This window comes from Ictalurus punctatus, chromosome 24 (genome assembly GCF_001660625.3).
Source record: "Ictalurus punctatus breed USDA103 chromosome 24, Coco_2.0, whole genome shotgun sequence".
Classification (NCBI taxonomy): domain Eukaryota; kingdom Metazoa; phylum Chordata; class Actinopteri; order Siluriformes; family Ictaluridae; genus Ictalurus; species Ictalurus punctatus.
The window spans coordinates 10,371,569-10,388,378 of record NC_030439.2 but is presented as its reverse complement, the minus strand read 5'-3'; the positions used below and the strand labels follow the sequence as shown (position 1 = coordinate 10,388,378).

The window sequence follows — 16,810 nt, the reverse complement described above, 5'->3', positions numbered from 1 at the left end:
GAGTTATCCTTGATACTGTGCCCAACTGTGATATGGATAGAAGAAAGTTTATGAATAAAAAATATGTACCTTTAAAGGAACATTCCACTGGGCATTAGCATTATGTTCAGCAACACACCACTGTCAAAAGTTTGTTAGATAAAACTAAGAACCAATGAGATATTTCAAATAGGAATCATTCACTAGTGAACTGGATTCCAGATGTGGACCAGGAAAGGATATATTAAATAATGTAGCAGTATTCAACTTGCCATAGTTTTCACATGAAGCAGCTCGGCTTCAGTAACAGATTTCAGCTTATCCAATCCAATTTACATAAATCATTTAGCTGAAGGCAGCTAAATGGACCGGAGACTATCTACATGACTAAAGACATTGGAAAGTCCCAGTTGTGACCTGAAGGTCTTTCTTGTTATTTAGACACTCAGGTTTGATTAGCAGACTACCCGCATGGCTTGTTTAAAAAATCAATCAATCAATCAATCAAATAAAAATAAAAAGTTGAATGGATGGACAGAGAAGTATGCCTTTATTTTCCCCATGTCACATTCAAATCAGATGTGTCTCATCTGTCCAGAATCCATGATGCTAGTCAAAAAACGTCAAATGAAGCACTACTACACAACAAAATCACTCTTCCTAGCCAAAAACTAATCATGAATGTTTAAGTTGTTTAAGCCTTCCTAAATCTAAACAAATGTGCATATTAAAGCTGATTCATATGACACAGCTTCATCTATAAAATTCATGAGGCTGATCACAGGTTTTTACTATAGACATACAGGTTGACAAGAGTGTGAAGTGAGACATAATATGATTTTGAAAAGCAAATGTTCCTTTATGAGTGTGTATTATGAAAAATCAGAAATAATTCAGCCATAACATAGAAGTAGAGTCAAATCCAGCAGAAAAATCTCACCCTTGCTGTGCCTTCCAGACTTTCCAATTTGTGTCTGGGAGTGGCCTCTGGTCTGCTTAGCTTTTACATGCCAATTAGACACCAGAGTGGATAATGAGGGATAAAGCACAGAGGAAGGGGTGGGGGGGAGGGGTGATGGGGAATGGGAGTGGTTGTTAGAGGGGTTGGGAGCGAGAGATACTCTCTGTGATTCAGAGTCATTTGACACGTGACCCCCTCTGACCCACATACACCCACACACTCCACTTTGCTTCACAGCGTACGTGCCTGCTAGTACTCTGAAGCTACATTCAAGTTACGACACACTCTGAGGCACCCAGACGGTTTAAAATAATAATAATAATAATAATAATAATAATAATAATAATAATAATGATAATAATAATAATGATAATAATAATAATAATGATAATAATAATAATAATAATAATAATCATATTAATAATAATAAAATAAATAAATACCTCTAGCAGATCAGGAGGAACTGGGTTTGATGATGCTTAATTATACATGAACATTTTACATAGAAAAATGACAAATAGAAAAGTCAATACAAAAGTAGAAAACTAATTTTTTTTAAATGGTGGGATATTGCGCTTGGGCAAGCGTTAACTTGTAAACTAAAAAGAACTTTCAACTAGGTGGAATTACAACAAAATCCAGAAAGGGGAATCTGCCTCTAAAGACACCTGGGTGGTATTTTCTAAAAAAGTGGTGCATCTGTGTCTCTACTATCCAACCAAAGCAAGATCAAAAATAAAAACGCAAAGAAAATTCAAAAGAAATTGTTTTTTTGGTCTTGCGACTAAGCTGAAGCATGGGAACAGAAAGCGAGATGGAGGGAGGGAGGCCATAAAGGGAAGGAGTCAAATGGAAAGGTATGGAAACTGAGATAAAACAAAGACAGGACACAAATCAACATAATGCTATGGCAAACGATACAGCCGAGAACAAAACAAAAGAGAAAAACAAATTAGTGTTACAAGCTGTTCTTTGGCACGATTGACCCCATATACACCTGGTGCATTTCAGTGAATTTGGTCACATTAGAATAAACAGCATACTTGTGTTCAACAGGATGAAGATGTATTTAAAAATCTCATTCAAATTCACATTACAATGAATAAATTGTAAATATAAAGTGTTGTGTGCTAAGATTAATATTTGTGAAGGGGGCTAAATCAAGGTAAGTCTATAGTCTGTATCCGTGGTCACCAACCCTCTCTCTTCCTTGCGATCGACCTTCCTTCCAACCAAAATCTAACACACCTGTTTTAGTTGATCAAGAACTTCTTAAGGCAATGATTAGATGGTTATGTGGGCACGATTATGGCTGGAGCTAAAGTCTTTAGGAAGGTAGATCTCCAGGAACAGGGTTGGTGACTGCTGATCTATATACTCTTTTATACCACAACACTGCTGAATTCTCAAATGTGATTGGTCAGAAGTAATTCCCGCTGTAATTCAATTCACACGTTTATATTAGTGCGCTCATTCTAATACTTCATTGTTTTTATAGTAACTCATTCACATGGACCTGTGAATAATATAATAATAATTAAAAAGTGTTGCTACCAAAGAAAACTATATTCATTTAACATTTATGGAAGATTTACAGGAGTCTCAGGTGTCAGAAAGTTTCCACCACATGAACACTTCCGGTTTCTCTGTAACACCACAAGATGTGGAGGTTTGCTTGTTGGTGAATGAACGACTGTATATAGTTTCTACAGCATAAGTAATAACAGGAACTTATTTTACATTAAATGTCACTATAAACGTAAAGTACAAGATGTCATTCATTAATATATAAATTGCAATTGTTGGCAAACTGCTGTGGTATAAGAGGAATAAAACATCAGGATACGGTGTTAGAGGAAAACAATCTACTTTAAGGTGGAAACAGTAATTCCATTTCATTTCAGGGCCTCATCACTTCACCCCATTGTTGATAGGTTTCCTGTAACACGTCACCCTTTTGTGGGGGTTTTTTTTGTCTTACATAGTCTATAAGCTTATAAATCAAACCCATGTCTTGCAGTCAACCATTTTAAAGCCGGGAGGAAAAAAACAAAAACAAAACAACAACAACAACAACAACAACAACAACAACAGTAAAAATTGCCACAAACTAATTTTTTAAAAAAAACCAAATTGACCAGTATAAAAGATATTACAATTTTATTTAAAATAAATAAATAAATAAATAAATAAATAAATAAATAAATAAATAAATAAATAGTTGTGCAGCATATAGAGTCTTTAGTGCCAAGCTATTTATTAGATATTCTCTCTTGGCATAGACTAATATGGTTAGTTTTAAACTTCCTGGTAGCCTAGATTAGGTGATTACAGGTCATTTCCCCACTCCTGACCATCATCCCACATCTGCTAGATCTGATCCAAGGGGTTCACCTTGTCGTCCTGAGGGTCAGGCTGGAGGAGGCTGTGCTGCTGGATGGCCATTGGTGGAGGCAGGGGTACTGAGTCAGCACCCTCCTCTCCCTCTTCCTCACCACAGCTCTGCATACCCGAGGAGGAGGACTTGGAGAGCGTGCCACTGCTTAGACCTTCGTTCCTCACCCTCTGTAAAGAGAACCGTGGCACAAGATTACTGGGAGGGAAAGTTGACTGAGCAAAGAAATAGGGCTAACACGACAAATCGCAGTCTCAGCTACAGAGAGAACCTGGCCTGACCTCTTCCACAGTCTCGTCCTGTGGTGTGGCAGCGCTGTCGTCCGAGTCTTTCTGCGAGCCCACTTCTGCACTCTTGCGCACATCGGCCCGGTTCTTCTTGTGCTTGTGTGCCAGCTTCTTTACATGGCCGTCTGCTTTGCCGCTGCTCAGTCTCCTCACAGGGCTGGTCAGCCACTTGCGCAAGGTATTTCCCGGCCTCTTGGGTCCTGGAGAACTCTGAGAGCCCATCATGTGCCCAGGCTGCAGGGTGGCAGATGAGCCAGGGAGAATAGCATCATTGCTGCACACTGATAGTGTGTCTGGAGAGAAAGAAGAACAGACAGTGAGTTCATGTATTGTTAAAAAAAAAAAATGCACTCAGTAGGTGTGGCGTTCTGGGAAAACCTGCCGAATGCCACTCTGAATTCTGGCTCTCAACCAAAAAATTTCAACCTTAAATATATTACACCAAAATGATGTGAAAAATGTTGTTATATAATTTTGAACCTAGGCGATATCTCTGCAAATATCCAGTCCGGTAAGAAGCCAGATAAACAAACAAACATTAAACTTAATGCTAAAACTTTGCTAAGTGTGATTTCTTCACACAGCGAATGTCCGGCAACGATCAAGTTGTTGGACAGACATGTACTGGAAATAAGTCTAATCATTTTGTAATCAGATACTGACTCTCAAATTGTCCAAGATGCTCCTAATCTGCAGTTCTTCCTTTTTACTTTTTTTTTTTTTTTGGGTGGGGCTCTGGGGGTCATGGGGGTAAAGATAATTTCAAATGTAATAGCACACATGTAATAGCACACAATTGTATAGTATGTCATTAGAGTGTTCTGCACTTTGACCACAACCCCTGAACTGAAACACTGACTGCACCCCAGGATTCACTAACACTCTTGTGGCTGAATGAACACAAATCCCCACAGCCACACTCCAAAATCTAGTGGAAAGCCTTCTCAGAAGAGTGGAGGTTATTATGAACGCAGAATGGGACAAAATCTGTTCAAAAAGCACATGCGAGTGTGATGGTCAGGTGTCTACAAACCATTGGCCATATAGTGTGCAGGCAGATACAAAACATATTTCCTTTCAGGACAGCGTGTAATTTTCAGAGCTACGCACTATAGTACTAAAGCAGACAATGTTCACCATGTGAAGGGTTTTCCCAGACCATCACACAAATACAGAAGTGCCTAAAAGTCCAGTGCTAAATGGTCTGTAATTAAAGCATGTACTATAAACTAACAAAACATTTTACACAGGTGATAATTATTGAAAATATACAGTTTCAAGCTGAGCCAAATCTAGGATTATGAAATATATCCGTAACCATTCAGAACATGGAATATAATTTATAGTCATTTGATTTTTACAATAATAATTATATTCCAATAAAAGGTGTGCACATTAAACACACTGTATTTCAAAGTACAGCAGTGGATTTTCCACAAATTATATAGAAGCTGCTTAACTATGACGGACAGACTCTTGGACTGTGCTGTACAAAAGCCCCGATGTAACATCTGTTTTCTTTCTTTTTTTTTTGTTTTTGTTGCTCTTCTCACCTTTGTGGTTAAAGAGTCCCTCCATCTCCATGCTGCTGCGCGAGTGAGCGATGCAGAGCATGGCACAGGGTACGATGCCCTCAAGGGCAGGCGAGCGGTCAGTGGTACGCACTAAGCACCAGTCGGGCTTATCGTGCAGGCGCTCGAGCACCTCGACTGTCTGCCCCCTGCGCACGCTCAGCTCATTATTGTTCCCTGCCATGAAGTCATGGATAACCACAGTGAGCTCGCAGCCTCCAGACAGCTAAGTGACCAAGAAAAGGAAAACATATCAGGTTCAGAAGTGTGTTAATACACTGAGGGCAAGTGCAGAAGGTGAGGGGTGAGCAGGCTGAGCTATAACCTTGTCGCTGTCCAGTGTATTCTGAGAAGTACGGGAGGCCAGGGAGATGGTGTCTGGCTGACTGCTGCCTTCACCCTGACTGTCTAGGTCCTCTCCATCTCTGCATGGAGTAACACACAACACATGAGAATCTACAATCCTTTTTAGTATACAACTGTTAGAAACTAAAAAGAAGTTGCACACCAGCTGAAACACGATGAGGAGCAATAAAAGAGTAAAAAAAAAAACACAACAGCTACATTTAGTAGAGTAGAGGAAGGTTTTACTGGCCTGAGATTGTACCTGCGGGCCTTGTGTTTGGTTGTGGAAGGCTTTGGGATGTGGATAGGTTCTTTCAGCGCACCCTTCAGGTGAACTGTGCGCTCCTGAATCACCTCACGGATGTGTTTTATCCAGTCCTGCTTGTTTTCAATACTGGAGGCCTGTGTGTATGCGAGAGAGAGAAAGAGAGGAAGAAGAAGAAGAACGCTGAGGCAGGCTCACTCACTCAACTCTTGCGTCAATTGTAATCTAAGGGTTAACTGTCAGTGCTGGGCTATACTCACCATTGCTCCATGTTTGCATCCCTGACTTAGCTTAATTTGAAATATAGAAGAAAATTTCACTACTTTTGAAATACACAATACAAAACTGACAAAACTGGCTTTGAAGACAGATGAACAACACTGACGTGTCTTTGTTTTTTTAAATCCAATTTTGATCATGCATTACAAATCGTTTCTGCATAGTTCTCAGGACAGTCACAAAATATTCAAGTAATTGAGACAGTTCAGACAAACTGAGAGACAGTAAAATATGTTGTAGAGATGTGTTTTGATGTTCGTGATGATTTGTCATGTGAAAGGTTAACAGCCACCATGGACTAGCTATCAAAAATATAATGGCAGCTGAAGTCCTGCTTGCAAACAATCAGTGAATGAAATTGAATCTTGTGATACATTATCACTTTTCCCAGCCTTTTTTTCTTCCTTACAGCAGAACTGTGCGATCGACACCTTTTAGAGAACGGAATTTGTGTAACAGCTTAAATATACACCGGTATAATTTCAAACAATCTTTAATGATCCTAAGAACAAGCTTTCTTTTCTCTAAGAACAGTAATCTGGCTATAAAAGATTGTATAGGATCAGTATATTGATGACCTAAGCGAACTTGTGAATTCCTAAAGACGTCAGAAACCATTAAATAGATACAACGCGACTTAGATAATCCTTTGAAGTGCCTCGCGTTGATCAAATATTAAAGCAAACTTCTGAACTGAACTAGTTCCGTGAATATGATTAGCTTTTGGAGCAGGGAGAACTGAGAATAAGCAAATAATAAAAATACATTCGGAAACACTATATGAGGCAGATTGTATGCTCCTAGCACAGAAAGGGTTTAAAGGAATAAGCGTATATTTCGAGACGCTGTGGGTGGTGCAGATCTCTCAGCCGGCGTAGACACCAAGACTGGTTAATATTCAGAGATGCAAACATTTATATAACAACCTTCACAGCTCACATATGTAGAGAGGAGTTGGAAATCACAGAGACAGCAGATAGATAGAAAAGTGAGAAAGATGAGCTAGAACTGAACACAAAGCTAGACGACCACCTTCGAGCTCGACACCACAGCCATGCCATCAAGCAGAACCAGAAGGTGGGAGAAAATAAACACAGACATAAACAAAAAGGGAGAGACGCATACCTTAAGAACAATTTTGTTGTCAGAGGTTGGTGTCCGTCCCACCCAGAGGGCAAATTTACACGGATCCCCTTCCACGTGTTCGGTAACACCCAACTCCGAGGTCTAAACACACACGAGACAAAGACACGTTTATAACCCAAAGACCTATGAACGTAGACCTGATCATTCTATCGGCATGACGTCTCGAGAGGACACGTACAAAGAGTTTGCTCTTGTAGATGTATTTGCTCCTGCCGTTGGAATCTTTAACCTCCTTGCTGAAGACAAGAGACATCTCGAAGAGGAAGAGGTGGCGCTCTCTGCCCTTCCTGATCAGAGTCTTGGGATCCCACACCTGGAAGGACTCCTGGAGGATCAGCTCTCCCTGAGACTCAATGTTTTCATCAAAACCTAAGATGACACATGACAGTCAGTCATATCACGTAGACGCGTACGCGTATTTGCATGCACGCCTGGGTGCGTGTGAATACCTTCCAGCATGCTAAGGTGCATGGCATCATTGGCTCTCTTTGGCACGCTGAGCATGACCTCCAAGCCATCTTTGATTTCTCCTTTGCCCTCCTCGCAACATGTCAGAAGTTCCTACACATACAACACAATGACACATTAGAAAATGCAGAAGTACTCGTTAACCTTTACTGTGAGACTCAAAGGACGATCAGTGCTATCGGAGATGTTCTAACCTTGAGCAGCAGCTGGTATTTGGTTATTCTCTGCACTGGTTTGATTAGATAGGAGGAGATGGAGTTAGCCAGACGGTGCCTCTGCTGGATCTCCTGCGAGGTCACAAATTTATAGCCGCATTATATGCAAAATAAGTTCGAAATCCTAACAATGTCATCACGGTTATTACTGCAGAAGCGAGCTCTTACGTCAAAGTAGGATCCAGCGTGCTCAAGAATGAGTTGTGTGGAGTCGGGTTTGTTTTTGCAGTAGTTTACATACATCTGGAATTTGTCGGCCTGTGAAAGAACAAACGAAGGTTATCCGCTGAACCCTGAAATAAACCCTTTTCATTATAAGCTTTCTGATCAGTAAGCTTACCCAGGTCACGAAACAATGACCCACATCCTCGGGAAGCTGTTCATACTTCTCCAGCTCTTTCAGAAAGATACTGCGAAAGACAGACAGACAGAGAGAGAGAGGAAAAAAAGTGAGAGAGGGAGAGAGAAAGAGAGCGAAAGAGAGAGAGAGAGAGAAAGAGGGAGAGAAATAAAAAGTGAATGAGGGAGAGAGAAAGAGATAGAGGGAGGGGGGAGGGAGAGAGATAGAAGGAGAAAGAGAGATGCACACATCTATCCATGGTGGTATACATCAGTGGTTTATTGGTATTGACGCAGTACTACATCGGATCACCAACACTTTTAAAAAGCTTTAAAAAGCACTTTCAAATGTTTTGTGAATTTTGTCTGACTGTCATAAACAAAAACTCACTTGTGATGGAATTCATAGAGGTCCTGCATGTTGCCAAAAATGATGTGCTCTTTGTTGACAATACCTGGTGGGATTTCCTCTACACCGCTGGTCATTTCCCAGAGATATGTCTGCAAAAGAAAACATATCAAAATGAAAAACAAATATTCTATTTGCTATCCAAACTAAAACAGAAAAATTAGATCTTATTATTAATTTATTAAAGATGCAATAACAGCACAAAAAACAAACTATTTAAAAAAAAAAGTGTGTTATATTATATATATATATATATATATATATATATATATATATATATATATATATATATATATATATATATATATATACATACACACACACTTATTTATTTATTACTCACATCCATACACTCTCTCAGGTCCCTCACATAGGCCTTCTCTGTCTGAATCAGCTCTGCCATGATGAAACTGCACACACACACATCATAAATTCAAATAAGTAATAAATAAACAGACCCAAAGTATATAAAACGATGACTGAAGTATTCATGTGCTGTAACAGCAAAAGCCCAATGTTAAAATTCATTCAGTCAAGCATGCTCATTGAAATTCGAGAGCAGTCTCCTAGATATTGCATGTCACAAATCAATTATGAGCGTTTATGACAGTTTAATGCATAGCTCTATAATCTATCATCCTCATTCATCAGAGCAACATCTACTGCACAGAACTGCACTATAAATAACAATGGAGTGCAATGCAGGCACAGACGCTACGAGCAGTGCGTACCTTTTAAAACATGACGACGATACATAACTTAACATGATAATAAAACTTCTCCATCATGGTTAATGGAATCAAGAAAATGCTGATATCTAGGAAAGTATGAAAAACGCCAAGCACCGACACATTCCACAGACTGGGAGAAACGAGGTTAGGAGTGTATTATACAGTGAAGTTGCTTTCACAAGGAAATTTGTGCATCCAAATGCATACGCATGAATTTATTTTAAAATGGGGGTGGGGGGGTGATGTGAGCTGAGCAGAGGTGTGAGCTGTGCAGTAGGGTAGCATCTTGGGACACATACTCCTTCCTGCGAGCAGACTTGCGCTTCTCTTCATTCAGCTCATGAGCAGCATCCCTTAGTTTGACCTCTGACCCCGGGGCGCTGGCGGGGATAATATCCAACTGCAGGTCCTTGCTCTGGAGAAGAGCAAATTAAAGAACAAAAATAAAATAAATAAATCATTGAAAGTGACGAGAACTGCAGGAACAGACATCCCGTAAATATTTATACTTTGAATATCTATTTTGCTTCTTTAAAATGAACAGTGTGTTGTGGCTCTCTTTGAAGAATTGCTGGCAGAAAGAGATTTTGGACTTGACTACTATGGTACCTACTAAGTGAGGCATTAATAATATGTGGGTGGACCCTTCAAATGGTGAGCTTATGGGAACTACATCCCTTGTAGGAATAGTAAAATACCTCCAAACTCAACAGCATTGCCTACAGAGAGGGACCGCAGGGAGGGCTGCGTGCTGCAGGCGGGGGAAACATACCGCTTTGTTGGAGTCGGAAGAGATGCCCAACGCTTTCTCCAGTGAGCTGCGGTATTTATCCATGCGCAGTGAAAAGTCTCGGTAGCGCTTGTCCACGGCCGTCACCCATTTCTTGATCTCAGCTGCATGAGCGTGACCTTTATCACAGAAGCCGTCGGCCAGCTGGATCAACAGCTTTACCCGCTCTTTGGTTTGCTGAGGATGCAGAGAGGGAAAGACAGCAGGGTGCAAGTCTAGTGTTAAAGTATCCCTTAAGATATCATTTTAACCAGTAAACTAAATCTGTATTAAGTTGAGTTTACTGATATTAGTCCCTGCTATAACTGGACATCACTATCTAACCTCGTACGTACGGTGGCTCGAATAAGTACTCACCAACCTTGAACTTTACCACATATTGTAGATGCTTTGTAGGTGTGTCAGTAATCTATTACAGTTCAGGAGTCCATTTCAAGCTCAAGGGTTGTGAATACTCATACAAGGCAGTGTAAATACAAACATACTGAACAACGTGGAAAATAACTGAAATTAGGGTAAATTTGTCCCAAATATTAATCTATAAAACATTTAAGAATTGAGTTTCACTTCAGGGATACGTCGAATACGTCTTCTGTACTCTGTGTAAGTGAAACGTGTGGAAAAGCTTCAGGAGTGAAGGGACGAGGCTACCTTGGCTGTGATGTGGAAGTCCTCGTGCTCCTTCAGCAGCTCCTGTGTGTGGTGGATGCTGGAGCCTGTGGATGTGTGTGTGGACAGGTAGAACTCGCCAGTGTCATGGATCCACTCGAGAGCCTGCAAAACACGTTAATACACGGGTCAGTACCGGCTTATCGGATTTACTTCCGAGCGTTTCGAGGTCACTGAGCACACGAACTTGAGGCTCTGAGATGAAATCAGTAGCAGAAGCAGACAAGTGGTCAGTGTAAGCAGAAAGACAGATGACCGGGCGGTGCTCTGTTGTGTGGAAACAGAGCTAATTCGCTTAATGAGAAATGTTGAAAACGGTAATTAATGGCAGCACAGTGTGGTATAAATTAGATTGCGACACTCTGCCTCAGGAAAACAGGGAAAGAAGGAAAGAAATTTTTTTTTTTTTGTGGGGGTGGGCGAGACAGACAGCAAACATGAGCAGGTATGTGTGCCTGTGTGTGTATGTAAGAGACACACCTGTTTGGCACTGCGCTCAAACACCACATATTGCTGGCACTGGTCCAGCCTCCTCTTCCTCATTGTCCAGAAGTGCAGGACACGATTTTCTCTCTGCAGCAACTCATTCAGGATGTCTGAACAAAACACACACACAAATGACCTTTTCCCAGTGCACAAAAACAAAACTTTGACTCCAAATACCTGATCATTTCCATTCACCACAAGGTTCTTGTAAAGCATACCTGCACAAGCAGTGGTACTCAGGCAGAAGGACTAGCAGAACTGTTTGTTACTGACTGGCTAGGCATAGTATGCACTTGCAAAAGCACACAGAGGGTTTAGTACGTTGCTGACATCCATAGAAAGTTATTTGTATTTCATTACAGTTTCATCCACAGTCAGTACATACAGTGAATTTTTTCTTTGTTTTAAATTTGTTTTAAAACACCTTTTCATCAGAAATTTCAGTCTCACGAATATAACAGTTAGAAAGGTTAACAAAGGTTCATTCTAACACTTCCACCAGGACATCACTGTGCAACAAAATGATGCAGTCGCTTCTGGAACCAAGCTGATGAAAAAATAAACCTGAAGATCCCTTTGGTTCCTTTTCAACGAAGGAAAAGAACCTTTTTTTTTTTTTTATTTTATTTTTTTTTAATGTGGCATGGAAATACATGTCTATTTAAACTGCTGTCTCATTTGGTCCTTCTAATCATTTTGATATGTATACAGCTTGAAAACAGTTATGCCTATTAAACCGCAGACATCGATTATAAAGATGTCTCCAGCTAGAGCAAGGACATGCACTTGGCAATGAGGTGTGTTTCTGAGTGTGTGTGTGTGTGTGTATAAATATATATCTCATGTGAAGACAAAAGGATGGGATCTACCCCTGAGACAGTGTGTCTAGTTCTGCAGTGCTGAGGCCTGACCCACTTACTGTTTCCAGATTCGTGAGTCATTAAATCACGAAACAGAACAGAACAGAACGGGGGGTGCAGATACGCCGCACGCTACAAACTGGGCTAAAGTGGATCTAAGTGGGTCAGCTGCTGCAGCCACTACTCTTGTCAAAAAGACATAACCATGCAATACCACATTTCTCCACTAGATGTCACAACAGAGCTTAAATCAAATGCTAAACAAACAAATGAAAAAGAAACACATATTTCTCCTATAGGCAGACCAGCTGTGTTTAGATATGCCTCCAGAGACAGCAGCCAGACAGACACAAGTTGGTAACCACAGGAAAACAGCATGTACAGTGTGTTTGAAATGGAAAGCACTGTCGTAGACACAGCCATTTGTTAGCAATGCTTTGTAACTGAAGCACAGCAAACATCCTGAGATACCCCATCTTCCCACAGTGTTCTACGAACTCACTTTTGACCTGCTGCTCGGGTGCTTTGACGTGACTCAGCATCCCAGGCATGTTCACACTGTTCCTGTGCATGTACTTGAGGAACACATCAGCGTTTCGTCTGGCCAGGGTGCATGCCTGAAAGAAGACACGTACGCATATGTGAATCATCACAGCCTGTTAAAAAGCTGCAGAGATACTGTAGCCTGAGAGTACGGTACCTTGAGGAAGGCCTCTTTCTGCTCCAGGTGCTTGCTGATCATAGGGGTGACATGATCTGTCTCACAGTTGGGACCCAGCTTGTCTGCTCCGCCACACCAGTCCTCCTCCCGCTTATACTCCTGCTCCAGACTCTCCAGAACACTGCACACCTGTAGGGCAAACCAAACATTACAACTACGAACACCAAAGCCTCCCGGATGTAGTAAAGCAGAAGGGTCCTGAAGTGGGAGTCCTCTGCCACCAGGACTAGTTTTCAGATATTATTTAGAATCATTTCCAAAACATTAATAGTTATATTCATAATACTTTGTTCATCATATGTTTTGTATTTTTGTAATGTTTCTTTTTAGTGAAGCCATGTGTCATTCATCAGCCAGTTTTGACCAAATGGAGCCAATAATATACTGTGACATCTTGCATACACACTACCGGTCAAAAGTTTGGGGACACTCGACTGAAACGTTTTTCATGATGTTAAAAACCTTTTGATCTGAAGGTGTGTGATTAAATGTTTAAAATCGGTGTTGGAGACAAAAATATAATCGTGCCAACATATTCATTTCTTTCATTAGAAAACTAACATTTTATTATTTTAAAATAATATATATATATATATATATATATATATATTGTTTTAAACGGACGACTCTGAGCGGAATATTCCGAAAAGCAGCCGATAAGCGTCCAGCGTAGGTGTGAACTCCTTTAATCCTGTTTAAAAACCATCTCAGGAAATTCTGGAAATTCTAGACGGAAAGGGTGTCTACTTTGAAGATGCTAAAATATTAAATTATTTTTTATTTATTTTGGATTTTTTTTTTAATCACAAGATAATTCTTTGATAGTTTTGATGACTTCATTATTATTCTAATGTGGAAAAATGAAAATAAAGAATGAGTGTGTCAAAACTTTTGACCAGTAGTGTATATACACACACACACACACACACACACACACACACACACACACACACATATATATACACACACAATAGATTTAATAAACTTGGCAGTTAAACAGTCAGTCTGCTTAAAGATGTCTAAATCATTTCTAACTGTGTTCTTTTCTCACAAAAAGTGAACGTCACTTGATTACGTTTTTGCATAGCTACATTCCATCCCATAATAGACATAAGTCTAATCAGTTCAGTTTGTGAAGAGATTCTGGCTGGAAAAATATCCATGATGCTCCAAACCATCACATCAACACACAGAAGAGCGTTTACACAATCTGAAGAGATTGCAGCAGACAGATATTTTAAGTGTTTAAATGACCTTACAAAAAAAAAAAAAAAAAAAGATATTTAATTACAAGAAATGCAGTCAAGAGAACATTCAGCTCTGTGCTGTGACTATTGTGAAGACATGTTTATTATTAGTGCTGAAGCAGACAAATCTCATTTTGAGGCAGTGTGTTTTCTGAGTTGTGTCTGGTTAACAGTGACATTATAACACCACACACTCTTCTTCTGCCGTCTGTATAATGTACATGACTTAAAGGAAAATCAAAGCAATACAGGAGGTTCAGCATGCACAGTAACTGAAGCTAAAATTGCACCCCACAATGACCTACTGCATGCTTCAACACAATAACAAATGTCTTCTGCATGTTTGTGCATGCATTTGTGGCCACCCATTTGTGTTTTCATGTCTTCTTCTGATATAGTTTATCGCATATACGCAGCAGAATTGCATCCTGTTATGACCCTCATTCAAAATACACATTCTAGGAAGCAGTTTGTAAATTTTTGCACCCTTAAAACAATTGATTAGCTTTTCCCCTTCTCCTAAATAACCCTTGACCCATGTGTTGAAAGTGTATGCCTCATAAATGTCCTCTAAAGAAAAGGGGTCCTGCTGCTGTTTCAGCTGGGGACAGCACTCAGTGAGTGTTTCATATCGGAATGAGGTGTCCCATTTGTACACGTATAGAAGTGATTCTCTCTGAGCTACTGCTCTCACCTGTTCAGAGGTCTTGTAGAAGGCCACAGATGCATTGACGAGTTTGAGACGGTCTTCCATCTTGAGCATGAGCTGCTGCCAGTGAGAAGCCACGTTCTCGGCGCAGTCACGGATCATGTCCATGTCGTAGTGGTTGGCCTGCAGCATCGCCTCCGCCTTCTGCTGCACCTGCAGTGCGCTCTGATGGGTTTTCTGCTCACACACAGAGAGACAGTACGGAGACACCGTCACATAATATACAACTAACAGGGGGGAAAGAAGCAAATGCTCAAAACATGACTGGGGGAAAGGGGGACTCGTTAAACAATAACGAATAAATAACCCGAAGGCCAAGCACGCTCAGGACAAGAGAAAGAAGACAAATTCGATGATCAGTTCATTCCATTAATTCACTTCTGAAAGAGATTAATTACATGGATTACAGCTGAAAGACATCCTATTGGTCATTTATAGCTCCACTATATAGAGTTCTATGACTACCGAGGGCTGCAAAAATGGAAATTGAGATCTCTCAGAAATGAAGAGGCAATTATGACAGGCTGCTTTGTCTCTCCAAGATGAAACCACTCCTAGCCACACACGCAGATGTAATCTGGGCTTTAGAGGAAAAAAAGAACAGAAAAACTCAGCAGGCTTCCTCTGCTGTAGCGAGCCTGTTCAAGAGGTTTTGATTAGCTGAGGCTCTAACAGTTGTATCTAAATGATGAAAATAAGCAGGACTGTAAGCTGTGGTTATTATGCTGTTATTAGAGATGTACACTTGCACTTTAGCCTTTTGTAGCACAGACGCAACAAACTCCCATGAGGCTGGAGAGTCAGTAAAGAAGGAGGTAATGAGAGGAGGGAGAGGAGAGGGGTAGGGAGAAATAAACGTACCTCGATAGCATGCTGGAACTGCTCATGCTCTCTCTGCAGCTGCTCGGCCTCCTGCAGAGAACTGGCTGTGATCAGACCAGCATTCAGCATGGACTCACCATTACGGATCCAGCCCAGGACCTGAGCGACACACACAGACACACACACACACACCTTATAGATAACTCCGATATTTACACATTTCGGCTGTCAGAATAAATCTCACTTTTTATGAATTAACAAAATATCCATGCTTTATTTTCACATTTTATATTATGTATCAATTACAGAAAAAAAAACATTTTTTTTTAAAATGTTGATATTACATGGAATCAATGAAATAAATGAGATCAGGCTCATGTAGTGAGCATATATAGTGAATAAAATGTTAAAAAACAAACATACACGATTTTATATATTTATATATACACACACGTATAATATTTTATATATAAATGTATATATATTTTTTATAAGGTACATGTTGGTGAATCTTCTCCTAATATTAAAGACTTGTATCATCCTGGAGTGACGTATTCGACAGTGGTAAGTCCAGTGAGAAGACGATAGCGTTTGCCTCTGCGATAAAAATTGAGCTGTGGTTGGGGATGGATACTCCTTTTCTTTTTTTTGGTGGTTGATCACGAATGCAGATGACACATGCTCTTCAGATTTTGATCCATATTTTATTTTTATTTATATATATATATATATATATATATATATATATATATATATATATATATATATATATATATATATATATATGGATATATCCGAATATATCCATTTGATCTGTATATTTAGGGGTATGTGATGGATATATTTCTCTACTGTAGAGGAGTTGTTGTTGAAAGTCAATTGTGTGGGTTTCCGATTTTGTTTCCTGTTAGGTCTCAAGTTATTTACGTTAAGTTTCGGGGGGATTATACAGAAGTGTATCTGTTCCAGTATGCTCAGATCTACTATGAGATTTTGTAAATGTGGTTCGATCCGTAGTCCAAAAGGTCGGAGATGTCTTGGTTTTTGTTCGGACAGGCTTGAAGAAGGGGTTGGGAAAACAGGATGGTAAGCTGGGGTTTCTTTGTTGGTCTTCAG

General features: G+C 40.0%; 1 protein-coding gene across 4 annotated transcripts in view; it reads right to left on the bottom strand.

Annotated features, from left to right (window-relative positions):
* trioa (trio Rho guanine nucleotide exchange factor a) overlaps positions 1-16,810 on the bottom strand; it is a 121,729-nt gene that overhangs the window by 12,138 nt on the left and 92,781 nt on the right. For 2 of the 4 annotated variants that reach the window (XM_017454336.3, XM_017454338.3), the window contains exons 17-38: positions 15,734-15,853; positions 14,858-15,049; positions 12,896-13,045; positions 12,698-12,812; positions 11,330-11,445; positions 10,832-10,954; positions 10,163-10,357; positions 9,690-9,805; positions 9,003-9,069; positions 8,642-8,751; positions 8,252-8,321; positions 8,080-8,169; positions 7,891-7,983; positions 7,678-7,789; positions 7,407-7,597; positions 7,208-7,309; positions 6,064-6,093; positions 5,789-5,940; positions 5,519-5,618; positions 5,176-5,419; positions 3,617-3,915; positions 3,335-3,505 (exon numbers count right to left, since the gene is read on the bottom strand). In XM_017454336.3, the coding sequence (XP_017309825.2) occupies positions 3,335-3,505; positions 3,617-3,915; positions 5,176-5,419; positions 5,519-5,618; positions 5,789-5,940; positions 6,064-6,093; positions 7,208-7,309; positions 7,407-7,597; positions 7,678-7,789; positions 7,891-7,983; positions 8,080-8,169; positions 8,252-8,321; positions 8,642-8,751; positions 9,003-9,069; positions 9,690-9,805; positions 10,163-10,357; positions 10,832-10,954; positions 11,330-11,445; positions 12,698-12,812; positions 12,896-13,045; positions 14,858-15,049; positions 15,734-15,853 (2,958 nt within the window). The remainder of the gene's footprint in view (positions 1-3,334; positions 3,506-3,616; positions 3,916-5,175; positions 5,420-5,518; positions 5,619-5,788; positions 5,941-6,063; positions 6,094-7,207; positions 7,310-7,406; positions 7,598-7,677; positions 7,790-7,890; positions 7,984-8,079; positions 8,170-8,251; positions 8,322-8,641; positions 8,752-9,002; positions 9,070-9,689; positions 9,806-10,162; positions 10,358-10,831; positions 10,955-11,329; positions 11,446-12,697; positions 12,813-12,895; positions 13,046-14,857; positions 15,050-15,733; positions 15,854-16,810) is intronic. The other 2 variants (XM_017454337.3, XM_017454340.3) reach the window with 2 other exon arrangements.